General features: G+C 43.2%; 1 protein-coding gene across 1 annotated transcript in view; it reads right to left on the reverse strand.

Annotated features, from left to right (window-relative positions):
* The window catches only part of GALNT2 (polypeptide N-acetylgalactosaminyltransferase 2), a 154,549-nt gene extending 141,258 nt beyond the window's left edge, over positions 1–13,291 (reverse strand). Inside the window, exon 1 of the mRNA XM_073338037.1 lies at positions 13,120–13,291. Coding sequence (XP_073194138.1) covers positions 13,120–13,230 — 111 coding nt within the window. The 5' untranslated portion in view covers positions 13,231–13,291. The remainder of the gene's footprint in view (positions 1–13,119) is intronic.
* Between the last annotated feature and the right edge of the window lie 9,653 nt (positions 13,292–22,944).

Here is a 22,944-nt window from a genome sequence, read left to right on the forward strand (position 1 = left end):
TATCTCGTCAGTAATTCTAGATCAATGCTTTCAAATTAATTGGCAGGGACACTCTTTGTGACTGACAATACCAGGAACAACTGCTCTAAAGACTGCTAACAAGAAACTAAAAAGCACACACACAAAAGGTGAGAGCAAGACAACAGAACTACAGGCAATAAAGACTTTGCATACAGACATGGAGTAAATAATTATTATAGCTCCCAAAACTGAAAGTGACACTTGACACCACCTCAGAATATTAAGCCTTCTTGCCATTTATTTTAGTATCACAGCATGTTTTAATGATTGCAGAAAGTCACTCAGATACAGGAAACAAGAAGTAGTTTTATAATCTGAACCTTCAGTTCAGGACAAGCATGTATTATGCAGGAGAGAAGAGAGGAAAATAAACCATTTCGCAACACAAACAAATATGGTGATATCTCAGCCAGTGTTCCCTCTAATTTTTCCCACCCATGTGCAGAATGAATTTCGTTATGTGCACCAATATGGAGGTGATGTGTGACACATCACCTTCATATCAGTACACATAACAAAATCCATGTGGTGTGGGTGGGGCCGAGGTGTTTTGAGTGTGGGAGGGGGCTCAGGGTTGGGTGCAGGGGCTCCGCCTAGAGGTGCAGGCTCTGGGGTGGGGTCGGGGATGAGGGGTTTGGGTGCAGGAGGGTGCTCCAGGGCTATGGCGGGGAAAGAGGACTCCCCCCAGCAGCACCTGGGCTGGAGGTGGGAGGGGTGCCTCTCCCCACCATGGAGGCTCTGAGGCTGCAGGATAGGTGCCCCTCCCTCAGCGCCCACAGGGCTAGGTTCAGGGAGGAGTGTTTCAGCCGTGACAGGTCTGGGCCGGGCGTGGGTTCAGGGAGGGGCGCCCTGGCTGGATCCGGGCTGCACCGGCGGGGTTCAGGCCGGAGTAGGGGCACTCCGGCCAGCAAGTTGGGGGCCGGCCAGGCTATGTTGGGGCCGGGGGTGGGGCACCCCTTCCCTGGATGGGTTTCCTGAGCACCTGCGCAGCACTAAACAGGTTGCTGGTCTACTTTGCCAGCTAATTTTCTAGTTAATTGGTTAAGATGTGACTAAATTAGGGACTTTTTTTAAAAAGAAAACAGCAACAAGACACAGCAGTATTGGAAACTAATGTAGACAGGACCACAAACTGCCAACACCATTTTTATCACTGTTTCAGTAACCCTTCTGGGAGCAAGCCTTTTTGTAAGCTCTTCAGGATAGAGAGTCTATTATGATTTTACAGTGTTTAGCACAAGATTGGGGTTCTACGCAATACTAATAATTATAGTCAAACCAGTACTAAAGACAATTTTGGCAGCCTTTTTCCTGGCGTTTCCATCATTGCTAAAGTAGTGTTCATAATGGTGAGAAGTTTTCCGAGAGAGAGCCACAGTACAAGCCACAAGTACTCCTGTTCTTCCTGCAGTAGACAAGATCTTAGACATTTCTAGAAGAATGTACACTACTTCAGTTACTTGAAAATATTGACAAGATGAGTGTAAATCAATACAATGCTGTATTCTTGCTTTTGCAAATAGCCTGAAACAAAACTAAGAGGTATGAACCATCCTAGTCATCTCAATGGATTAAGTGTAACCTCAGTGATTTTTTTTTTTTAAATTATGCTTGTGCCTTTATTTACGGGTTACTGTATAGAAACAATGCCTTTCAGGCCTTTATAACTGTTTTTAACCTCAGAAATACTAGGAACGTCAAATCTGGTTTTACCTGGGTTTGCTCAAGAATTTTTGGACGGTCTTGGGGATGTTTTTGAGGCATAGCACCTTACCTTAAGGTTCTACAAGCTTAGCAAAGGCTTTCTATATCATAGATATCAGTCACTGCAGGAGAGTTAAGCATTAAAATAAAAACAATTTGAAGAGTCTAAACATCCATTCTCTTCAGCTGCTCAGTTTTTACTTTGCTGGCTCTTGTGATGCCACTAATTCTCCAGTCAAGAGTCTTACAACCTAGAAAGGACCTGAATTTCTGATGCTAGGCTTCCACAAAAAAAAGTTTCAAACATGCTTTTTTCCCCCCACTCTGTGCTGTAATGAGCATAAGCCCAAGTTTCTCCCCCCCTCAACAACCCATATGTGCGTCACCTTTAAATTGAAATCTGAAGATGACATTGTAAACATCACTTAGCTACTTCAATGCTGATCACTTTTAGTAGTAATTTATTAGCTAGATGTTTATTTCCACAAACCTCAAGTGGCAAAAGCCCAAATGTCCCCTATCCAGTTGCCAAAATATCCACCTTCACCCCAACCACTTTCTATGATGTAATTAACAGAAATTCTGAAACTGAAAACTTGTGGGCAATGTAGAAAATTAAGTTTAATATCAGAACAGAGGGGCTACTGTATTTGAATTCTCATTTCAAAAGGAAATTTTAATGAATTAACCATTACTAATGTCTTGCCTGCCACCACTACCTAGGAACCTTGCCAAAGACTTTGGCTTTGAAATACAGTCTGGCATAGGACATTAACTCACATGGTACCGCATACCGTAGACTTCAGTAATAACTACAATCTTTTCCAAAGGGGGTGGTTTGTGGCAGGATGCGGAGCATTTCTGCATATATCCAATAGGAAGAAAAATGGTTCAGGAAGTAATCGGTAATTTTTGGCACTGATTTATCATTTTTTAGAGGTATTAAGAATAGTTCTGAAGAATCTGGTAAATGACAGAACCATTCCAAAGACTTCACAAAGGGTCTTTTTTGTATGTATTACAATTATTATTTTGTCATTTAGCGGTCATCTGCAGACAACTTCAAAAGAAAGCCAGATGCTGAACTGATGGAACTAAAAAGAACATTTCCTAATTAAAATTTCAAAAAAGTATCAAGTAGTGTATTATGTATGGGTAATAACTGCTCCACATATTAATCAGTTGCCAATTTGTTAAAATAAATCACACAGTAAAAACTGCATCTCAGTGGGATTTTCATGGCAAAGTGACAGCCTAAAAAAACCTAATACCTGGTCTTCTCAGAACACAAGCATGAAAAAATCAGAATAATAAAATTAGAGCCATGTTACAGAAGTTGCTCAGCTTACAAAATGGAACGTTACAGAACAGCATCTGGCAAAATCAAGAAGCTGGTACATAGTAAAAAACTGAGCAAATTTACGGATTATGAAAGATGCTGAATTGACAGCCATGAAGACTGAAATGGTCCACTTCTTGACAGAAGAGATATAATGGCAGTGCCCATACCATAGGCTCTTTGGCAGCACCTGGCCAGCGTGCCTCAACACTAATCAGATAAAACCTTTGCTAGCCCATGAAAAGATAATTCACCCAGAGACTAACTCTCATTGTCTTTTCTGCTGAGTCTGCCAGCTGTAGTAGAGGTTTTGTGATTCAGATATTTACTAATAGCTGGACAGAGACGTTTGATCACTTAGGTCAATGGTTTTCAACATTTTTCATTTGTGGACCCCTAAAAGATTTTGAATGCGTGTGGAGACCCCTTTGGAAATCTTAGGCAGTCTGCAGACAACCCCCCGCAGCAGTTCACGTACCACAGGCTGAAAACCACTGACTTATGCCAACACACCATCAGATGGCAACAGCTTGATGCCAAATCAACAAGATTTGTTAACAAGAAGTAAAGTTTCCATTGCTTTACCAAGGCATTGAAGCAGCTCCATACCAACAGCAAATAATTCGTTATTCTACTTATCAACAAAGCAACTTTAGCAAGAAACTTACAAACTCAGGTAGCCAGATCAAGTTTAGCTATTCACATCCCCTCCCCTCCCCTCCCCACACACACTTCTCAGGAGTCTATCCTTTCACTTTATCTATCTTAGTTAGTAACACTGCAATTGTGCAGATGTTTTTGTTCTGTCTGCCTAAGCCAAGGCCAAAATTTTCCTGACTCTGTGGTGTCCTCACTTCCAGCTTATGGTGGCTATGTCAAGTCCAGTTCTCTCATAACACATTAGCTTTGTGCCAATCCTTTGTATAACCTTTCCACAACTGAATCCTTTGTATTTCAAGCACCCCTGGTACATGGTGCAACAGGGAATCAAGCATCTATGAAATTTCTTGCCAATGTCCGCCCCCCATGGATACAGTAGGGGTTTTTTTGCTCATTTTTAAAAATTACATGAAGGTGTTTGTGCAAAAGTGTATCAAAATATTAAAAGAAAAATTAGTCACATAGAATTACCATGTAGTATGCATGTAGGATGCAGGTAGTTTTAAATTCAGTAGAAAGGAGCAGAAGCGTCTGTCTCATTCATAGAATCATAGAACCGGAAGGGACCTCGAGAGGTCATCTAGTCCATTCCAGTCCCCTGCACTCATGGTTAGACCATCCCTGACAGGTGTTTGTCTAACCTGCTCTTATAAATCTCCAGTGATGGAAATTCCATGACTTCCCTAGGCAATTTATTCCAGTGCTTAACTACTCTGACAGTTGGGAAGTTGACAGTGAGGATGGGAAAGTGCATTTTGTATGGATAAACGCAAAAGATTCTTCAACAGAAAAAAACTGCCATCATATTTATATCACAGACAGGCATCAGATACCAAACAGTATTTTTGGAAGGACCTGGCACACCTTATGAGCATGGATGGTGTTTACACTAAACCTTGTAATGCATGACTGTCAAGAAACTGAAACAGGCATTGTGCTTATACCTCACATCATTCATTCTCTACCCTTTTTAAACCGCATCACTCCAGGGGACCATTTCCATTTACAGAAGAACCCTAAATACAAAGGTTTCAGAGTAACAGCCGTGTCAGTCTGTATTCGCAAAAAGAAAAGGAGTACTTGTGGCACCTTAGAGGCTAACCAATTTGAGCATAAGCTTTCAGGAACTACAGCTCACTTCATCGGATGCATACTGTGGAAAGTACAGAACATCTTTTTATACCCATGAAAAAATGGGTGTTTACCACTACAAAAGGTTTCCTTTCCCCCCACACCCCACTCTCCTGCTGGCAATAGCTTATCTAAAGTGATCACTCTCCTTACGATGTGTATTATAATCAAGGTGGGCCATTTCCAGCACAAATCCAGGTTTTCTCCCCACCCCCCCCACAAACCCACTCCCCTGTTGGTAACATTTTTATGGCTGACTTAGAACAATGCTTCCTCAGCTCTCGTCCCCTAACGCCCCTACTCTACTTGCACTATATTGATGACATCATCATCATCTGGACCCATGGAAAAGAAGCACTTGAGGAATTCCACCATGATTTCAACAATTTCCATCCCACCATCAACCTCAGCCTGGCCCAGTCCACACAAGAGATCCACTTCCCAGACACTACAGTGCTATAAACGATGGTCACAAACACCACCCTATACCGGAAACCTACTGACCGCTATTCCTACCTACATGCCTCCAGCTTTCACCCTGACCACACCACACGATCTATTGTCCACAGCCAAGCTCTGAGATATAACCGCATTTGCTCCAACCCCTCAGACAGAGACAAACACTAAAAGATCTCTATCAAGCATTCTTACAACTACAATACCCACCTGCGGAAGTGAAGAAACAGACTGATAGAGCCAGAAGACTTCCCAGAAGTCACCTACTACAGGACAGGCCAAAGAAAATAACAGAACGCCACTAGCTGTCACCTTCAGCCCCCAACTAAAACCCCTCCAACGCATTATTAAGGATCTACAACCTATCCTGAAGGATGACCCAACACTCTCACAAATCTTGGGAGACAGGCCAGTCCTTACCTACAGACAGCCCCCCAACCTGAAGCAAATACTCAACAGCAACCACATACCACACAACAGAACCACTAACCCAGGAACCTATCCTTGCAACAAAGCCCGTTGCCAACTGTGCCCACATATCTATTCAGGGGACACCATCACAGGGCCTAATAACATCAGCCACACTATCAGAGGCTCGTTCACCCGCACATCCACCAACGTGATATATGCCATCATGTGCCAGCAATGCCCCTCTGCCATGTACATTGGGCAAACTGGACAGTCTCTACATAAAAGAATAAATGGATACAAATCAGATGTCAAGAATTATAACATTCATAAACCAGTCTGAGAACACTTCAATCTCTCTGGTCACGCGATTACAGACATGAAAGTTGCGATATTACAACAGAAAGACTTCAAAACCAGACTCCAGCGAGAGACTGTTGAATTGGAATACATTTGCAAATTGGATACAATTAACTTAGGCTTGAATAGAGACTGGGAGTGGCTAAGTCATTATGCAAGGTAACCTATTCCCCCCCCCCCCCAAGACCTTCTTGTTAAACCTTGGATTTGTGCTGGAAATGGCCCAACTTGATTATCATACACATTGTAAGGAGAGTGATCACTTTAGATAAGCTATTACCAGCGGGGGGGGGGGGGGGAACCTTTTGTAGTGGTAAACACCCATTTTTTCATGGTTTGTGTGTATAAAAAGATCTTCTGTACTTTCCACAGTACGCATCCGATGAAGTGAGCTGTAGCTCACGAAAGCTTATGCTCAAATAAATTGGTTAGTCTCTAAGGTGCCACAAGTACTCCTTTTCTTTTTTCCTAAATACAAAGAGCAACATCACTACAGTTTTAAAGTTGATGTATACAGAAACCATAGTGAAGCAGCAAATCAAAGTGGAATATGGAATAATACTTTGAGAATTACAACCATTAAACCTCACAATAGCCATGCAAAATGGAGACTAAAAGACAGGCAGTTTAAGAGACTTGCTCAAGATGATACACCATGTTCATGGAAGACCTATGAATAGAATCTGAGTCTTGTTTCCCCAGTTGCCTGTTCTAACCACTAGACAATTCTCCCTGCACAGCTCCCTTATCCATATCTACTGTACGTAACTTAAGAGTGGTATCATCAGCATTGAGACCAAAGACAAATCACTAAACTGAAGGACAAAAGTGACAGGTGTCTTGCAGTTAAATATCAGTTTCCCACGATCTCTCCATGCAAAGGTGAGGTTTCCCATGAAAATATCACCTCAAAGAGTACATAGGCAACAGGGAAAGAGCCTACTACATAATTCTGGTTCATCACTGCACATGAACCAAGTTTCACACAAGACATGTTTCATGAGGGTGACTGACTAAAACTACCACAGACATGGAGTCATTTTGTCAGTCAAAGCATACTAAAATAATTCTGTAAAATGAGACTTTAATAAACGGGAAGTACATATAACTACATTTTCAAAATACTTTTCTGTACTGCAGTGAAAGAAGAAAAGCCTTGGCGGAACAGTAATTAAAGAACATATCACAATTCCCTTTCAAATGAAGAACGGCAAATTACAAGAAAAAAAATAATGCATCACCAATTACTAAGGCTGCGATTTAATCACGAAGGTCACAGAAGTCATGGAATCTGTGACTTTCAGTGGCCTCCATGACTTCAGCCTGCCGTGGTCCGGAGCTGCAAGATCCCCTGCCGCCCGCTGAAGCAGGAAGCTGTGGGGTACCCCCACTGCCTCTGTTGGCCCCCGCAGCTCCCTGCCACCACTGGCAACGGGAGACCCGCCCCACCCAGAGCACCCTGCCGCCAGGGAGCAACAGACACTGAAGGGGAAACCCCCCCGCAAGCTCCTAACAGGTGGTGGCAGGGGAATTCCCGAGCTCCAGGCCACCGGGGGTGGCAGGGAACCCCCGAGCTCCATGCCACTGCGGCAGCTCCTGGCCCCCATGGGTGGCGGGGAATCCCAAGCTCCCAGCCCCCTACAGGCAGTGAGAGATGTCCGGAACTGCAGGTAGCAGGGTACCCTGCGGCCCCCAGCTGCTGCAGGCAGCTCCTAGTCCCTGCAGCTGCCCTTCTTGAAGTAGTGTGCGAAGCTGTAGATCCCCATTTTGTCAGAGATATTTTTATTAAGAGTTAGGGACAGGTCACGGCTTCCATTAATTTTTCTGTTTTGCTCGTGACCTGTCCATGACTTTTACTAAAAATATCCATGACAAAACTCTTAGCCTTACCTATTACCTCCAAGACACAAAGGAGCATCATTTGTCTTCTAGTTCCAAGCTCTTTCTAGAAAATTAAGAACTCAAGAAGAGAGAAGAGCCATACAGAACTAGTTATGGTACCTGTTCAAGATTAAGAATAGCCAAATCATCCCAACACTGAGATACTAACAAACCAAATCCAAGAACATATAGGATAAGGAGTTATTATCTCAAATGATAGCAGCCCAAACTCAAATTCCCTGTGTGGCTATATGTTCAGAATCCTCAAGTTATAAGATGGGCAGAAAGGCCTACCTCAAACACAAGCAACAGAGGCCAAGTTGAGAAGGCTCCGTGCAGCTCCCACACTTTTTTGAAATACGTTTTCCCAAAACAGCCCAGAGCCTCTATATACGTTCCTTGACGTGTCCTATGCTATAACTTAAAATGGACACTGTCAATTAAAAATGCCACTTACCAGGAAGTTTCATTTTTGGTGACAAAAGTAGACTAAAACAAGTAAGACTACAATTACTGAAAAACTAGAGAAAAACATTTCCTTTTGTTTCCACTTAAACTTACAAAAATGAATTTGAAGTGTCATATTTCTATATGTAGTTTTCTTGTTCTCGCCTTCATACTTGTTATATATGCTTCATTTAACATTATTGTACTTAATGTCCTGGTTTTAAAAAAAAAAAGTTACATTATAGAGATATGCTGCATTTGCTAACTGGCACAATGCTAAAGTCCTGTCAGCCTTGAGCTACCATAGAAGCACCCCATCCCCTGACTTTGATTTACTTTTAATGAACAGATATACTCTTGAGTTAAGGCATAACCTTTTTCTTTGATTCATTCCTTTTCTGCTTGCTCCATGGTAAGCCAAGCTATCATTTCAGAAAACCAGAAAGGGCGCGGGGAGGTGAAGGGGTAGAAAAATCAACTGTAGAGAGGAGACACACAGCCAGCTCAGGAGTAGCCTGCCTCCCTGCGGCTCAGCTAATTGTAATTCTGAATCCCTCTAGTTTTACTAGGCCACAAAACATCCTGGAATAACAGATTAACAAATCCTGGAACCATTTTACAAACTTTTTTACTTTGAACTTTAAGACGATCCTGCAGAGTTACCCATATGATGAGCTGAGTGGCTCCTAGTTCTACTTGCAGTGTAGTGGCCCCGCTCACCCCGATTATCAGAGATTCCTTAGGTGAAAATAATGAGGGACCCTCCAACTGCTGCTCTTTGGGGGGAAAAAGGGGAGCTTCTGGCCTGATAGACCCATTCTCTTCCATAGCTGTAGAAAGCCAAGCAATCAGCCAGGGAAATCCTAATATGTTTGGGTAACAGCCTTTTTATGATTGCCTTACACATATACATTAACTTGAGCAGAATCCCTGTGAAATATTATCCACGTAATAACTAGTGTACCATTTCGTACCTCCAACAGAAGACATATTTTCCAGCTTTGAAAATGGGAGCAGTCATGAAAGTTTATTTGTTCCGAATGAGAATGAATATGCAGAACTTGCTGGCAAAAGAGTGCTAAATAAATCACAGAAGTATGCTACTTTTGAAACAGTAAGTAATCAAATATCCCACATCATAAAAGGCAACCATTGTTCACCATCCCCCAAAACTGTAGCCAAATTACTACAAGGTTTGTGTTTCTGATAAGCCATGTTTAGGTTTTCGATGCACATCATTATTTAGCACACTACTTATATAGAACCCAAATAGCTTAATTCAGTAAAAGTATACACTACTAGCTACACACATTCTTTATAAGGCAGTGCAAGCACTGAAAGACAGCAAGTGGAGAACCAAAGAAACAGAAACACAAATTAAGGATGTCAGACAATTCTAATAAGGGAAAAAGCTAAAGTCCTGGTTACTCAATGGGCCCAATCATGCACCGTAGTGAGCACCGTCAAAGTTGTGCTTTCCCCCGGGCTGCTCCACATGCTTGGGAGACACTTCCTGTAAACATCCACAAAGCTACCTCATTATCCACATTCATATCCCTCCTAAGGACACTCTGCTGCCACAATGTCTACAAAAAAATATGACAAGTTAGGCCGTGCACAGACCACTGTTTATCATGCTAACCAATACTGTCTCACTGTTTACTTCAACTCCCCCATCTGTCTATATACTTCAGTGTCTCTTGTCTCATACTTGGATTGTGAACCCTTTGGGCAGGGACTGTCTTTTTGTTCTGTATGTACACCACCTAGCACAGTAGCGTCCTGGTCTATGACTAGGGTCCCTAGGCTACAATTGTACAAATAATCAATAAAGATACTGAAGTCAATGGGAATTGTTTGACCTCATCACCTTGCAGAACATGGGCCTATACCACGAAATTCAAAAGATCTGGATTATTATTCCTTAGATTTGTACTTTTTTGTCATCCTAACATAAGCATATGTTCTTTGTATGAATGAGATCTGAGTAATTTGCATTCTAACTTTTAATTATATAATTATGAACCATCCTTTTCCCAGTTCTGTAATTTGTAGACTGAGCAAGCCAAGAACTCAGTCTACTAAAACTGATATTCCACAAAAGACTCTTCTGTGCTTTTGCCGTACTGAAATAGTTTGAGAGCAATTAGGACTACAGAGTCATCTAGACCAAGAAATTCACCACAGCAGCATTTCTATTCATAAAGCTAAGAGTGTGTTTTTGCTTTATTTCAGGATCTGACATTTTAAGTCAATGAGTCTTTTACTGATATTTCAAAAGCAATTACATTCACACATCTCTTCCTCTACTTACATTCACTAAACCATTCTAAGGGTTGGGATTAAATTTTATGCTTCGTTGACAGAAAACAGAATCCTAAATCACCAATCCATCTATAATTGTTAATTTCCCCACTTGTTTCTTATTGCCCCAATACCCATTTTCCTCTGTACCAGGCATTACTTTAGTCTTGCATATTTTAATCCAGTGCTAAATCCCTGTCCATGCTTATTAACTCTTCTCTGTTTTCGGCTCCTCTTTGCTGTAACTCTCCCAACTGTAACTGTTCAGACTTATTGAATTTTGTATGGAATGGTAACTGGTCATGAAATTTGGAAAAAAGGATCAATACCACAGCCCTCTTAGTATTAATGAAGTTAAATAACGTGTCAAGTATATTTCCCTTGATATTAATTTCTCTAAATATTAACATTTTTGTCCGAGCTAATTTTCCCTGCCTCGATTATATACTATCAGCAGCCTATTTCTACTTACTAAATACACTTGTATGCACTCTCAACAAAGGAGCTTTTTAAGACCACTGCCCTAATTCCATCACATGCTAGACTTATTTTGGCTATGAGCCCTCTGTATCTGTTTAAGAAGAAGGGTTTGTATTTACAGTTATACATTAATATTTAGTTATAACATTAAAGTTTTATTCAATAGTTACGGCATAGTAAATTCATTTTGAACTATGAAAAGACAGTATGGCAAAACATTAACTCAGATGCAGACCCTTGTTGTACAAACTCTTACTCATGGAACTAACATGATTTTACTTCAAGATTTACTGTAGGATCTGTCCCTCAGCAGACGTCCGTCTTGAAAATACCTATTCAAACTCCATCAACGTTAATGGGAAATACAGACCCATTTTGTAATTGTGAAACATTACTTCAAAAAGAATTAAGGTTTGGATTTAAAAGGCAAATTCCTAGCTAAACAATGTTACCCTGGTTTTTTACATGATATGACATGAGCATATGTACAAAATAAACGTTCTGACAATTTTGCTACCCCTACCCATAACTTTTTTTAAAGTCGAAACTTCCTGGCTTTGCTAGTCTTAATAATATAAAACTTATTTTACATATTTTGTTAATTTGACACTGCAAAAATTAAAGTTTCGTATTTTAAAAAAGTTATCCTGTCTAAAGATCTTTGGACCCATATGAAAGTGGACTATAAAAGTACCTAACCAAAGCCTGACATTTCCATGACAAATGAAGTGTTACAATATATTATAAAATATTTACTTAAAAAGTCACAGTACACGATTACATTAAATGACTTCTGAATTGTATCTAGTCAGGCAGTTTCAAAGCATTATTAATTAAGCCACTAAAAAAAGGAGTGGAGCACCAGCTCAATCTAAGCTGGCATTTGAGAAGTCAGGCTCTTTTTGTTAAAGCACTGCAAAAATAAGGTTTAGAAAAATGAGGAATAAGGGACAGGGAAATAAAAAAATATCCACTGTTGTGATTAAAATTATATTTATCCTCTCTAGGTTGAAAAATGGAACAACCGAATTATCACCCTCTTACACACACACGCAAAAGAACAGAGGATTATTATGAGAGGCTCTGCAATTACCAAGAAGAGGCGGAAAAGCAAGGGTGGCAGAAGAGGAGCCAGAGAGAGGAGGAGAAAACAGAAAGGGGACTTCATCCCAGCTACCCACCAAATAATATTTAAGAGACGATGTAATTAACCAGTTGCTTTTTCCAATGGGTGAATAGCTAGTCAGAACAGCTCTTCCTGCCCTTTCCCTCTTTGCCCCAGGCCCGGCCCCCATTCTCTACCCTCCCACACAAACTTCCCTATAGCCTGGGACGTGGCTCGTTGCAGTTGGAGAAGGAGCGATCCATACAATGACGAGGTGAAACCAGTCTGAAGTCCACAAAGAAACCATCTGCCTTTTAAAACGTGCTGAGGGAGGAGGGGGCGACACAAGCTTTTACCCACCCCCTTCCCCTCCTTCGTAGGAGGCAGAGGGGAAAAGAAATGAATCCCCTTCTCCCCCAACTTCTCCCTGCCCACCCCCGGGGGTCACATCACTTAGGAGGGAGCAGAGACAGCACTGAGGGGAGGTTGGACAAAGCCGCCGGCACCCGGTAGAGGAAGCCCGGGAGACTAGGCGACCCCCCCCGCCCCGACACACACAACACGGGCTGCGAGGGGCCCCCCCAGCAGGTCGCTATGGGGAAGGGGGACGTCGCCACGCCGCGGGGAGCCCACATACGCCCGGGGAGGGAAGAGGCTGCGTGGCGGGGAAGCGGACCGCGGACCACACGGGCTGGGGAGACCGGGGAACCCCCGCACCGGAGGGAGGGGACCAGACCGCCACAGGCCCCGGGAGCGGGGAGGCGCTGCCGGGGGAAGGGAGCCGCGCCGACCCGCCGACCCTGCCTCCCGGGCTCGCACTCACCTTCCTGCCGCCCCCGGCCAGCGCGGCGCTGCCCCCCGAGTACATGTAGTAGGCGATGCCCAGCACCCAGAGGAAGGCGAAGCAGAGCAGCAGCCGAGACCTGCGCCGCATCCTCCCGCCCGCCCCGTGCAGCCGCCGCCACCGCCGCCAGGCCAGCAGGAAACGGCCACCAGCCGCCGCCGCGCAGGGTCAGGGGGCAGAGGGCGAGCGCCCGCCCCCCGGCCAATCCCGAGCCGCCCGGCCCCACAAGGGGCGGGGCAGGGAAGGACGAGTGGCGTCTCCATGGTTACATCACGCTGGGCCTCCCACCGCCCCGCCCCGCCCCGCCGGCTGGGAGGGCGGGGCTCCTGCCAGCCTCCCGTGACGCGAGCCACCTGCTCCGAGCGCCGCGTGAGCCTGGCGCTGGGGCTGCCGGCCTGGGACTCTGGGAGAGCATCCGCCGCAGCGCCCGGGAGAGGGAGGGTTAGCCCGCCCCGCCCTGCCCTGACAGGCGTAACGGGCAGCCGGGGGGGAATAAAGCGCCAAGGGGGCGTGGGGATCAGTTTCTCACCCAAACGCAGCGCTGCTCCCCGAAGGGCTGGCCCCTCGTCGGAGCCGCAGGCATCTGAGCCAGAGGCACGCTTGCATAAAGGGAATCTTTATCGAAGAAGGGAAGGGGCTAACCTAAGCGGGGAGGCACCTGTGAAGAAAGTGGTGCTGTTTACAGGAAGAGGTTACAACTGAATCGTCATCTTTTTCTCCGGAAAGTTTAGCCAGTTGACCTGTTATTTGTAACCCACTCTGACCTAGACCACGTTTACAGGAGAAAACTGCATCGGTTTAACTAAATCGGTTTAGAAACTGATTTAGTTAAATCCGTGCAACCCCCTGGCACAGACTCTTATTCAAATAGGTAAGAAATCTTTAAGATATACTCCAACCTTAAATGTTAAATCCTTCTAGCAGGGCTTGGAGGTTGTACAGGGATTCTTCTTCCTCGCCTGCCTGGAGCCTCCCACAAGGGTAAGCCACCCATGCAGGGCCCCACACCCATACTTTGACTTGTTGCTTTTGGGACATCTCTTCCTGACACTGTTCCCTTGCCTTCTGGTTGGGCCACCACTTACCTCAACTCTACCCCTAAGCAGCCCAAAATAGCTGCCACGCTGCTCCTGGTTCTCGCTGGGATTTGCTGACTTCTGTTTGTCACTTGCTGGGCCCCTTTTGGTGCCACCGGTCTCCTGTTGTTCAGTTCTGACTGCCATCTGCTCTCACAGTGAGCTAACATAAAACAAGAATGTGAAACTGAAAAGAACACCAAAAAAAACAAACAAACAGCATATATATCAGCATCATGGTATCCGATTAGGCTTGACATTCATGATTTTTAAAGGTTTGCTCTATCATCTCACCAAGTTTTTTTAAACTTTAGTCCATTTTATTGCTGCATATACTGACAGAGTCCCATATTTCTATGATTCTTCTGTCTACTGATGCCAACAGCCTCTGCCAATCCTGCTGCCCTTCTGCCAGTCCATCTGCACCAATGGCTGCAGTATCTGTTGCCAGTCTCTAGTAGACTTGACTCTAAGCAGTATGGGAATGTGGCAAGGGACCAGTGTTAGGGCTGGCAAAAGCTCTGTTACATTAGCAGGGGGGAAAAACAGTAGCCATTAGGAAAGGAGTGTAAAAATCTGCCCCTGCTGCTCACCCAAGAAGAGACTTTGTTGACAGTCTCATCAGAGAGGCTGAAGACTACACAGACCTGGAAGCTGAGAGGTGATCTTTTCATACCAAGGCTGACTGCCTGTGCTGTAGTTGTTCAGCATCTGAAGATTTCATTCATAGAACCTCCCAAGGCTTGAATGTGGGATACAATGTGTGACAAAGGGTATATCTACACTGCAATTGCAGGTGTGATTACAGCACCAGTAGACATACCCAAGCTAGCTTTAATCTAGCTAGCGCAAATATCAATAGCAGTGAAACTGCAACAGCATTGGCTTTGGTGCAGGCTGTACAAGCCTGTCCAAGACCCTTGGGCGGCTAGCCCATGTGGCTGTCCATGTTTTCATGGCTTCACTGCTATTGGTACTCATACTAGCTAGCTGAAAGCTAGTTCAAGTATGTCTACACATGATGCGATCACAGCTTTGATTGCAGTGTAGATTTTCCCACAAAATGAGGAACACAAAACAATTATTGATGCTGGAAACTTAAAATGGTGCAAAGAGATTTATCCTGTTAGTGCAAATGACTCTGTAAATTCAGTTTCATGATTCTTAGTTTTGAAAGTAAATAATTTTCAACAATAAAATTGAGGGAGACACTCAATTCGTGTGGAACTTTTGGAACAAAATGATTGACATTCCTTGGAGTGAGGTACACTTCTCAGAGGTCTCGGCCACAGTGAGCCATATAAACATTATGAGAGAGATTCTCAGGTGCCCCCAAAGCATGTTGAATGCAGGAGGGGATGAGGAGAGGAGGTGCAAAGGAGCTAGGGTCAATCCTGGGGCCAGTTCTTCACTGGCCTGGTTCTCGGTGTAGTTTAGGGCAGCCACAGCAGCCAGTGATTGTCCCTGGCCACACCCACTATGCCACAGCTGAGGTAGGAACATGTATGCCAGCCCTATGCCCCTGGAAGATTCCTTAACTGAACAGTTCAGATCTGCCAGGTTTTGAGCCAGGGAGCATATACAAAGAAGATTTAACAGACCCAGTAACAGTACTAACGACCAAATTGTTTCACATAGAAAACATCACACACTGGTGTCTAAAGTGTTAAAATATGGAGCCTTCCCAATCTCTTTTAACTTTACAAGGTCTAAGGGGCCTGAGCCACAAACTGCTACTCCCGCTTACAAAGTCCATGAGACTCCTTCCTTGCCTCCTTCACAACCTCAAGATCTTCATTCAGATTTTCGAAGACCTTCCTGCAGCCCCTGCAGTGTCCTCACTGATTCACAGCAACATATGGTCCCATTACTAGACTTTTCATTCCACAGCAAAATTAGCCACCCGTGCATGCACAGCAAATCCTTCCATAGCCGCACACTTTCCAAGCTTAGCAAAATAATGTACTGCACATGCTCACTATGCAATTTTCAAAGGCTTATAACTCAGCCAAATCCAAAGTAATTTCCTCTGGAAAAAGCAAAGGCCCTTCTGCTCAACAAGGGCTAGCTACTCCTATGCCAGATTTCACTTTTCAACCTTCTGCTGATTAAGTCATAGAAAGGTTTCAGTAATTTATTTTAGAATGGGAAATGTATTTTTCATGCTTCTGATATTCAGTTTTGCTGAAACATTCCAAATATATTAATCTTTGGGCAGACACCAAGGCCAGAAAATTTCATCCTGAAATGTAAATGTTTCAGAAAGTTGTAAGCAAGTAAAGCACAGGGAGTTAGAATGTAAATCATTATGCAGTCTTTATTATATATTAGAAGCTGCCTCTCCTATTATAGCACATTCACACACATTCTTCTCTGCCCCAAAAATCCTATCCTACTTACGCAGCAAAGTAAAAACTAAATTAAGTTTGCCTTAAAGCGAAAAATGTAAGCAATCTTGAATGCATTTCAAAAGAAAATATTAGAATATTTTAAGAGCAGCATTGGTAGAATGATCCAGAGAATGTAAAGGGAAATCATGTCCCCTGATGCAGATATCAATGCCTCCTTCAGAAGATAGCATGCTTCTAGCCCCCTTGAAATATGCCATTTTCCTACCAATTCTGCAGAAACCTGTACAAACTATTTCCCTATTTCCAATTTGCCCTACCTGAGCAAAATTATTGAGAAAGTTTGTAACAACTAAATTCCAGCAGCACGTAACTTCTTCCAGTGTTCTCAACCCTGACAATCAAATTTCAGAATGAGATATGGCACAGAAACAGCTCTCTTGAAAGAAAGATTACGGAAAGAAGAGAGAATCCCTAGAGGGATTTGCTGTAACATTGACCTCAGCTTTTGACTGAGGATAATTGATCACTGATTATCAGGTTTGTGTGACTCCTCAGGGTCATGCTGTACTTTTCACAGCTCCCAGTGACACAGCATTGTCAACAGTGGTGAGGAACACTTTCTACCATTTGTGACAGGATACGGGATTCCACCCCTTCCTCTCAGACAAGACTATACCCACTGTGATCCACAGCTCAAACTACCACTAATCATTCTCACCAGGGGATGCGAGGAAATACCAAGTGAAAACTACAACTAATACGTCACATGGCAGCCTGTCTTTTGAGCAACAAAGATAAATCAGAACAAACTGCACCATTGTTTTTCAAACTCCACTAGCACTTTATACATTTCTGCTTTAAATTCAGAGTCATACTCCAAATCAACAAGGTCCTTAATGGCCTAGGACCAGGCAACAGAAGAAACTATCTATCCATCTGCGACCCAGCAAAGCAGCTGCCCTCTGCAGGAAAACTTCAACTAAAATAGCCCAGGATAAGATTCTTGGATGATTGGACAAAGAACTCCCACTTACAGAATGCCTTACTATACAGGATGAGACTGAGCCTCAGCCTAACCATGTTCACCACCTATTCAAGAAGATCTTTCCCCACTAGCATCATGCCCTTCCACCTCCCACACTAGGTGGAAGGGGGAATAAGGGAAAAAAAAGACTTGCCAGAAGAGAGGAAGAAGAGGGTGGAGAAGGAATGGGAAAGTGAGGAAACAGAAAGACTGTCTCTGAGCATGCTTTAAGCTACATTTCATGTTGCTCCACACTTGGGCCCTGATCTTTCATTCAGTGAAGTCAATGACAAAGGTGCCAGTCAGTGCAGCATTAGAACCTCAGGTACCTCAGTGATAGGAACCTTAGAAATACAACAGATTAGATAGATTATTTCCCTGATCTATTTAGAGAGATAGGTGTAGACTACCAGAAAAGCTCAGAAAAATAGGATCCAATGTAGAAAACAAATGCCATAAACACATATCAGCTTGAATTGATCTTTTCAAAGGCATGGGGCTCAGTCTATCAGTAATAAGCAAATACACTGTTTAATTTGAAAAAAAAAATTTCTTCCAGATTCTTCAATTTATTATACAGTAGAACCATGTTCAAACATACTCAATGGACCACAAACCTGGAAATCCTCATCCCATCCGCTACATCATGCTCATGGTTGACCAAGGACGTAGCATTGTCAGATGAGTGTTATTAGTCCATATCTCCTGGTGCTCTCTTTTTGCCAGGTGGGGGTGCTACTACAAATGGACTGATCTGAACCTGCCCCAACACTGTGTCTGACACAGTAGTTCCACTGCTTTTTCTAACACATTTGGTGGCTTGATATATAAGCCACAATATAGTATTTATGTCATTACTGTACTGTATAGTCCAGGACACTGCTCAAGAATATTTTTCATCATGCAATTAAGTAGTTGTTTGACATAGTATCCTTGATTTTTAAAGTTAAAAATGCATTATAAATAAATATACCATGCATTACTTTATCATGTTTGTTTGCATATTTGTTTGCATAATCTGCAAAATCTGGTATTTTGCATCGAGTCTCCTAATCATTTGAACAAATTAGTCAGGTTTCTATATCACAATCAAGAGCATATTTCATGTAAGAAAGAAAATAAATGGCCAAAATAATTTCAGTTCACATAGCTTTCAGAAGTCATATCTTGATTTTTTCCCCAAATTTAATCATTCGGTACTTTGGAAGGGACAGTAAATAGGCCCTTACACAGCAGGAAATGGAAACCAACCTTGATTGTAGCCTTTATGGCCCTTTTGGCTTTGAAATTTTATATATTTCCGTAAGGCAAGGACAAAAACAATCAAGAGAAATTCCTCTCACACTCTTCTACTTCCAACGCAAGGAGCCAAAGTCATCATCTGAGTAACTCTACTGAACCAGGGAAGAATCTGGCCCAACAAGTCCATCAGAGAAACAAGAGAATTCCAAAGAAAGAGACTGCACCTCAGGGACGGTGTGTTTTCTTGGCACTGTGGCCTTTCCAGAACTTCCAATAGAACAGCAAGTGTTTCCATTCAAGAAGAGAGATCGCAAATGAAAGGACTTTCCATCTATGTCTCTTTAAGCTGAAGGACTTTGATAGTACAACATCAGAAAAACAATCTTTTTTCCTCCCTCACTCCACCAGAGTAATGTTCACTGTTTTCTCAACTTCCAAAAGTATTTCTGCGTAGTCAGTGTGTGGCGAGAGACATGCATCTCTCCGAGAGATGGCTAACTTATGATTTTACTTGTCAATTTATCTCTTCTACTTAAACAGCTACAAATGATGTCATATCTATTAAAATAACATTTTGTCTTAAGAAATTCACAAGGAAGGTAATTTATCCAATAATTTAGATATAGATATACCAAGTGTGAACCTCATCTTGCACACATAAGTGTAAATTAGGTATGTCATGGTTCCCAGGTATCACAGGGTGGCTGGCCCCTGTAACTGAAGCTGGTACAGTCCCCCTCTGCCAGAGCAGCTGCTCCCAGTTGACCCAGTTAAGAGGGTGGGGCTGTATCTGGGGCTATGAAGAACCGGCTGTGGGAAGGAACTGGCTGAGAGAGAACGAGCCAGAAAGAGTCAGGAAGCAGGACAGTAGAGCCTGTGGTATATAGGCAAGCCTAGGCCTGATCAAAACTAAAGGGCTGCCCCTGAAGCGCAGGGAAGGAACCATTAAGCCCAGACCACAAATGAATTATTGGGACAATGAATGAGAAAACAGGAACAGGAGTGAAGGTCAAAGGTTAAAAATCAGGTATTCAGAAGGGGACACTGTAGAGAACCCTGGACCCTGCTCAGTAATCCTCAAAGGTGTCCAAGAAGAAGTCAGTGGACACCGCCCAGCGGAACCGGAATAGGACTGCTAAAATAGAATCCCCTGGGAGGGGAGACAGTGAAAGTCAGAGGTGCAAAGAGTGAGCCAAGGAATGGTTTTTAGGTTGTTTGTTAAGTCTGGACAATAAAAACTTGTGTAAAAGAGATGTGAGTGTGGCATTGCGTCCTTGATAAGCTGGGAAGAAGCCCAGCCTTGTGACATTGGGCTAGCTGCACATTGTCCCTTCTTGGAGTCTTGGAGTGTACCACCAACTGGTGTCAGGCCTTGGACTTTTACTTCTTCTGGCATGGAATTCTGCAATTTGCCTACTCTTAGACCAGGCTCTGAATTACAGCCCCCTGATTCCAGTTATGACCAGCCTGTTCAGTGATACCTCTCAGTTCATCTCAACCTCCCGCCCCTTTTCTAGGGTCTTCTTGGGGTTAGGTCTCCTTTTGATCTCAGGCTTAGCTTTGGGGAAGGTACCCCATTCTAATCTGGATGGAGCCAGTTATTGATTGTTATCTTAAATCCTTTGAAGCTGGGTACCTGAGAGGCTGTCTTATCTGTGTGATGGTTTCACCTTTCCTAGGTTCTTGAACAGCCATCCCTTTTTCATAGAATCATAGAATCATAAAATATCAGGGTTGGAAGGGACCTCAGGAGGTCATCTAGTCCAACCCCCTGCTCAAAGCAGGACCAATCCCCAACTAAATCATCCCAGCCAGGGCTTTAAAAACTACTTAAAAACTTACAAACCTTAGTGACCTTAAAAACTACTAAGGAAGGAGATTCCACCACCTCCCTAGGTAACGCATTCCAGTGTTTCACCATCTTCCTAGTGAAAAAGTTTTTCCTAATATCCAACCTAAACCTCCCCCACTGCAACTTGAGACCATTACTCCTATGTTCTGTCATCAGCTACCACTGAGAACAGTCTAGATCCATCCTCTCTGGAACCCCCTTTCAGGTAGTTGAAAGCAGCTATCAAATCCCCCCCCATTCTTCTCTTCCGCTGACTAAACAATCCCAGTTCCCTCAGCCTCTTCTCATAAGTCATGTGTTCCAGTCCCCTAATCATTTTTGTTGCCCTCCGCTGGACTCTTTCCAATTTTTCCACATCCTTCTTGTTTTTCACAGCCTCCTTTGATTTAACTCTATGCATTCAGGCAGGCAACAATACCAGACTGAACAGGGAGACTGAAGAACATTTAATATTCATAAAAGATAATTCCCAGTTTGTCACAAGGAATAACTCCACTGAACTTAATGGCGTTACAATGGGGTAAAACCAATGTAAGTGAGAGAAGAATGAGGCCTACGTTTATCTCCCTTTTTCAAGATGGGTGCAAAAACAATATTAATATGCACCTGTAATTATGGTTCTAATGCATACAAACTTCCTACCAATTATCCCTGCTAGGAGCAAGAATAATTTAACCATGGAGATAACTAGTGGGGTCAGCATCAGGCCTAAAAGTGAACATGCATAAATATGTGGACTATGGCCTTTGACACATAGGCTTCACCAAGCGTCCCTCTGTGATGAGAGTAGCCCCTCAGCAAGTCTGGGGACAGACTTGTACCCTGCACTACCTCTGCTGGCCACAGGTTTTCCGGATAGTACCTGTGGGGAGCACCTGTCAGCATTTGGCATTCTACTGGTAAACTTCAGTGTCAGTGTTGCTAAAATACACTTGCCAAATGCCCATTCATGTGAAATTTGAGTGACTTTTTAAAAAGGTTTGAGTTTTCATTGCTCTGTGGGTGATAAATTACGTTCTACACGGATGTTCCAAGACAATCCTACAGGAACTGATACTTCAGCTGTTCAGTACAAAGTTAGTAAGAGAAGTTCTTTAGGTTAATCATTATATAAAATTTGGATAAATATTTGCCTAGAGGTGCATATATATACACATTTTATCTTAGTATTCCACGGGGCAGCGATGGCAAAAAAAAGAGTGCTAATTCCTGCCTTTAACTGAAGCAGCCAGGCCAGGAGTTCTTGATGTTTTGACAGCAATGCATTTGTCCTAGGAATCTCCTGGAGCTGTCCATAACTTATGTAGTGCAAGAAAGGGTGGGTGGGTTGGTTCTTAATTCTTCATGTTTGTTTCAGTGTTACAAAGTGTTACAACAGGAGAGACGTGCTGGAAAATCACCAAAATGTGTTATGTAATTTGGACAGCTTCTCTTCCCTTACAGGGCAGGCTGGTTCTGGATGAACTGCCTGCACTGTTTACTATTCTTGTGCATTAGAGCAGTTTACACAAGAGTTCTCTTGCTGGCTTGCGTGCAAATCTGATAGCAACAGAGACTAAACATCCTACCAAACCTGTAGGTCATGATTCCTTGAGGAAGAGGGGTATGCCCCAACATGTAAGCCAAACACATATCCTAGCACACCTTTATGCACTGTGGAGAGATCTGCCTGGCTCCCTATGCCCTTTTCAGTAGGCATCCGTGTACACCAGCAGGCCACAGTGCAGGATTTAGCCAGACAAAGAAGACAAAAATCTTCATGTCTTGTGGTGTGCGTGTGTTGGTTTTTGTTTTGTTGTTGTTTTTGTTTGGGTTTTTTTATGCTTCAAGGCATTTTCTTGGAGGGGTCAGCTGGAACTAAAAACCTGGCTTTGTATAGTAAACCTGCTTGTTTTAATCTCTCAAGTCATAAATTTGCTTAGTCCAGTCTTTTTGTGGAGGGTGGTATCCTTCTAGGCTTATTGGAGAGTAATACATCTTGGTGCAATTAATCACATTGAAATAGTTTTCTGGTGCATTACTTTAATAAAACAATTTCCCCAGCAGTTTGGAGTTTCCCTGGATCAGATCAGGATGTTCTTTACTGGCGTTCTGTAATCTTTTCAGTTTTTCTCCATTGTTTTTTTGGCTAGGTTGCCTCCAAGCATACCATGTGTTTTAGTAATAATAACAAAAGGCAAATATGAAGCCACTCATAAGACCATTATTTTCATTAGCTCTTCTGTTCTAAAAGCCAGGAAAACATCAGCAGGGCCCACC

Source organism: Lepidochelys kempii, chromosome 3 (assembly GCF_965140265.1).
Source record: "Lepidochelys kempii isolate rLepKem1 chromosome 3, rLepKem1.hap2, whole genome shotgun sequence".
Lineage (NCBI taxonomy): Eukaryota > Metazoa > Chordata > Testudines > Cheloniidae > Lepidochelys > Lepidochelys kempii.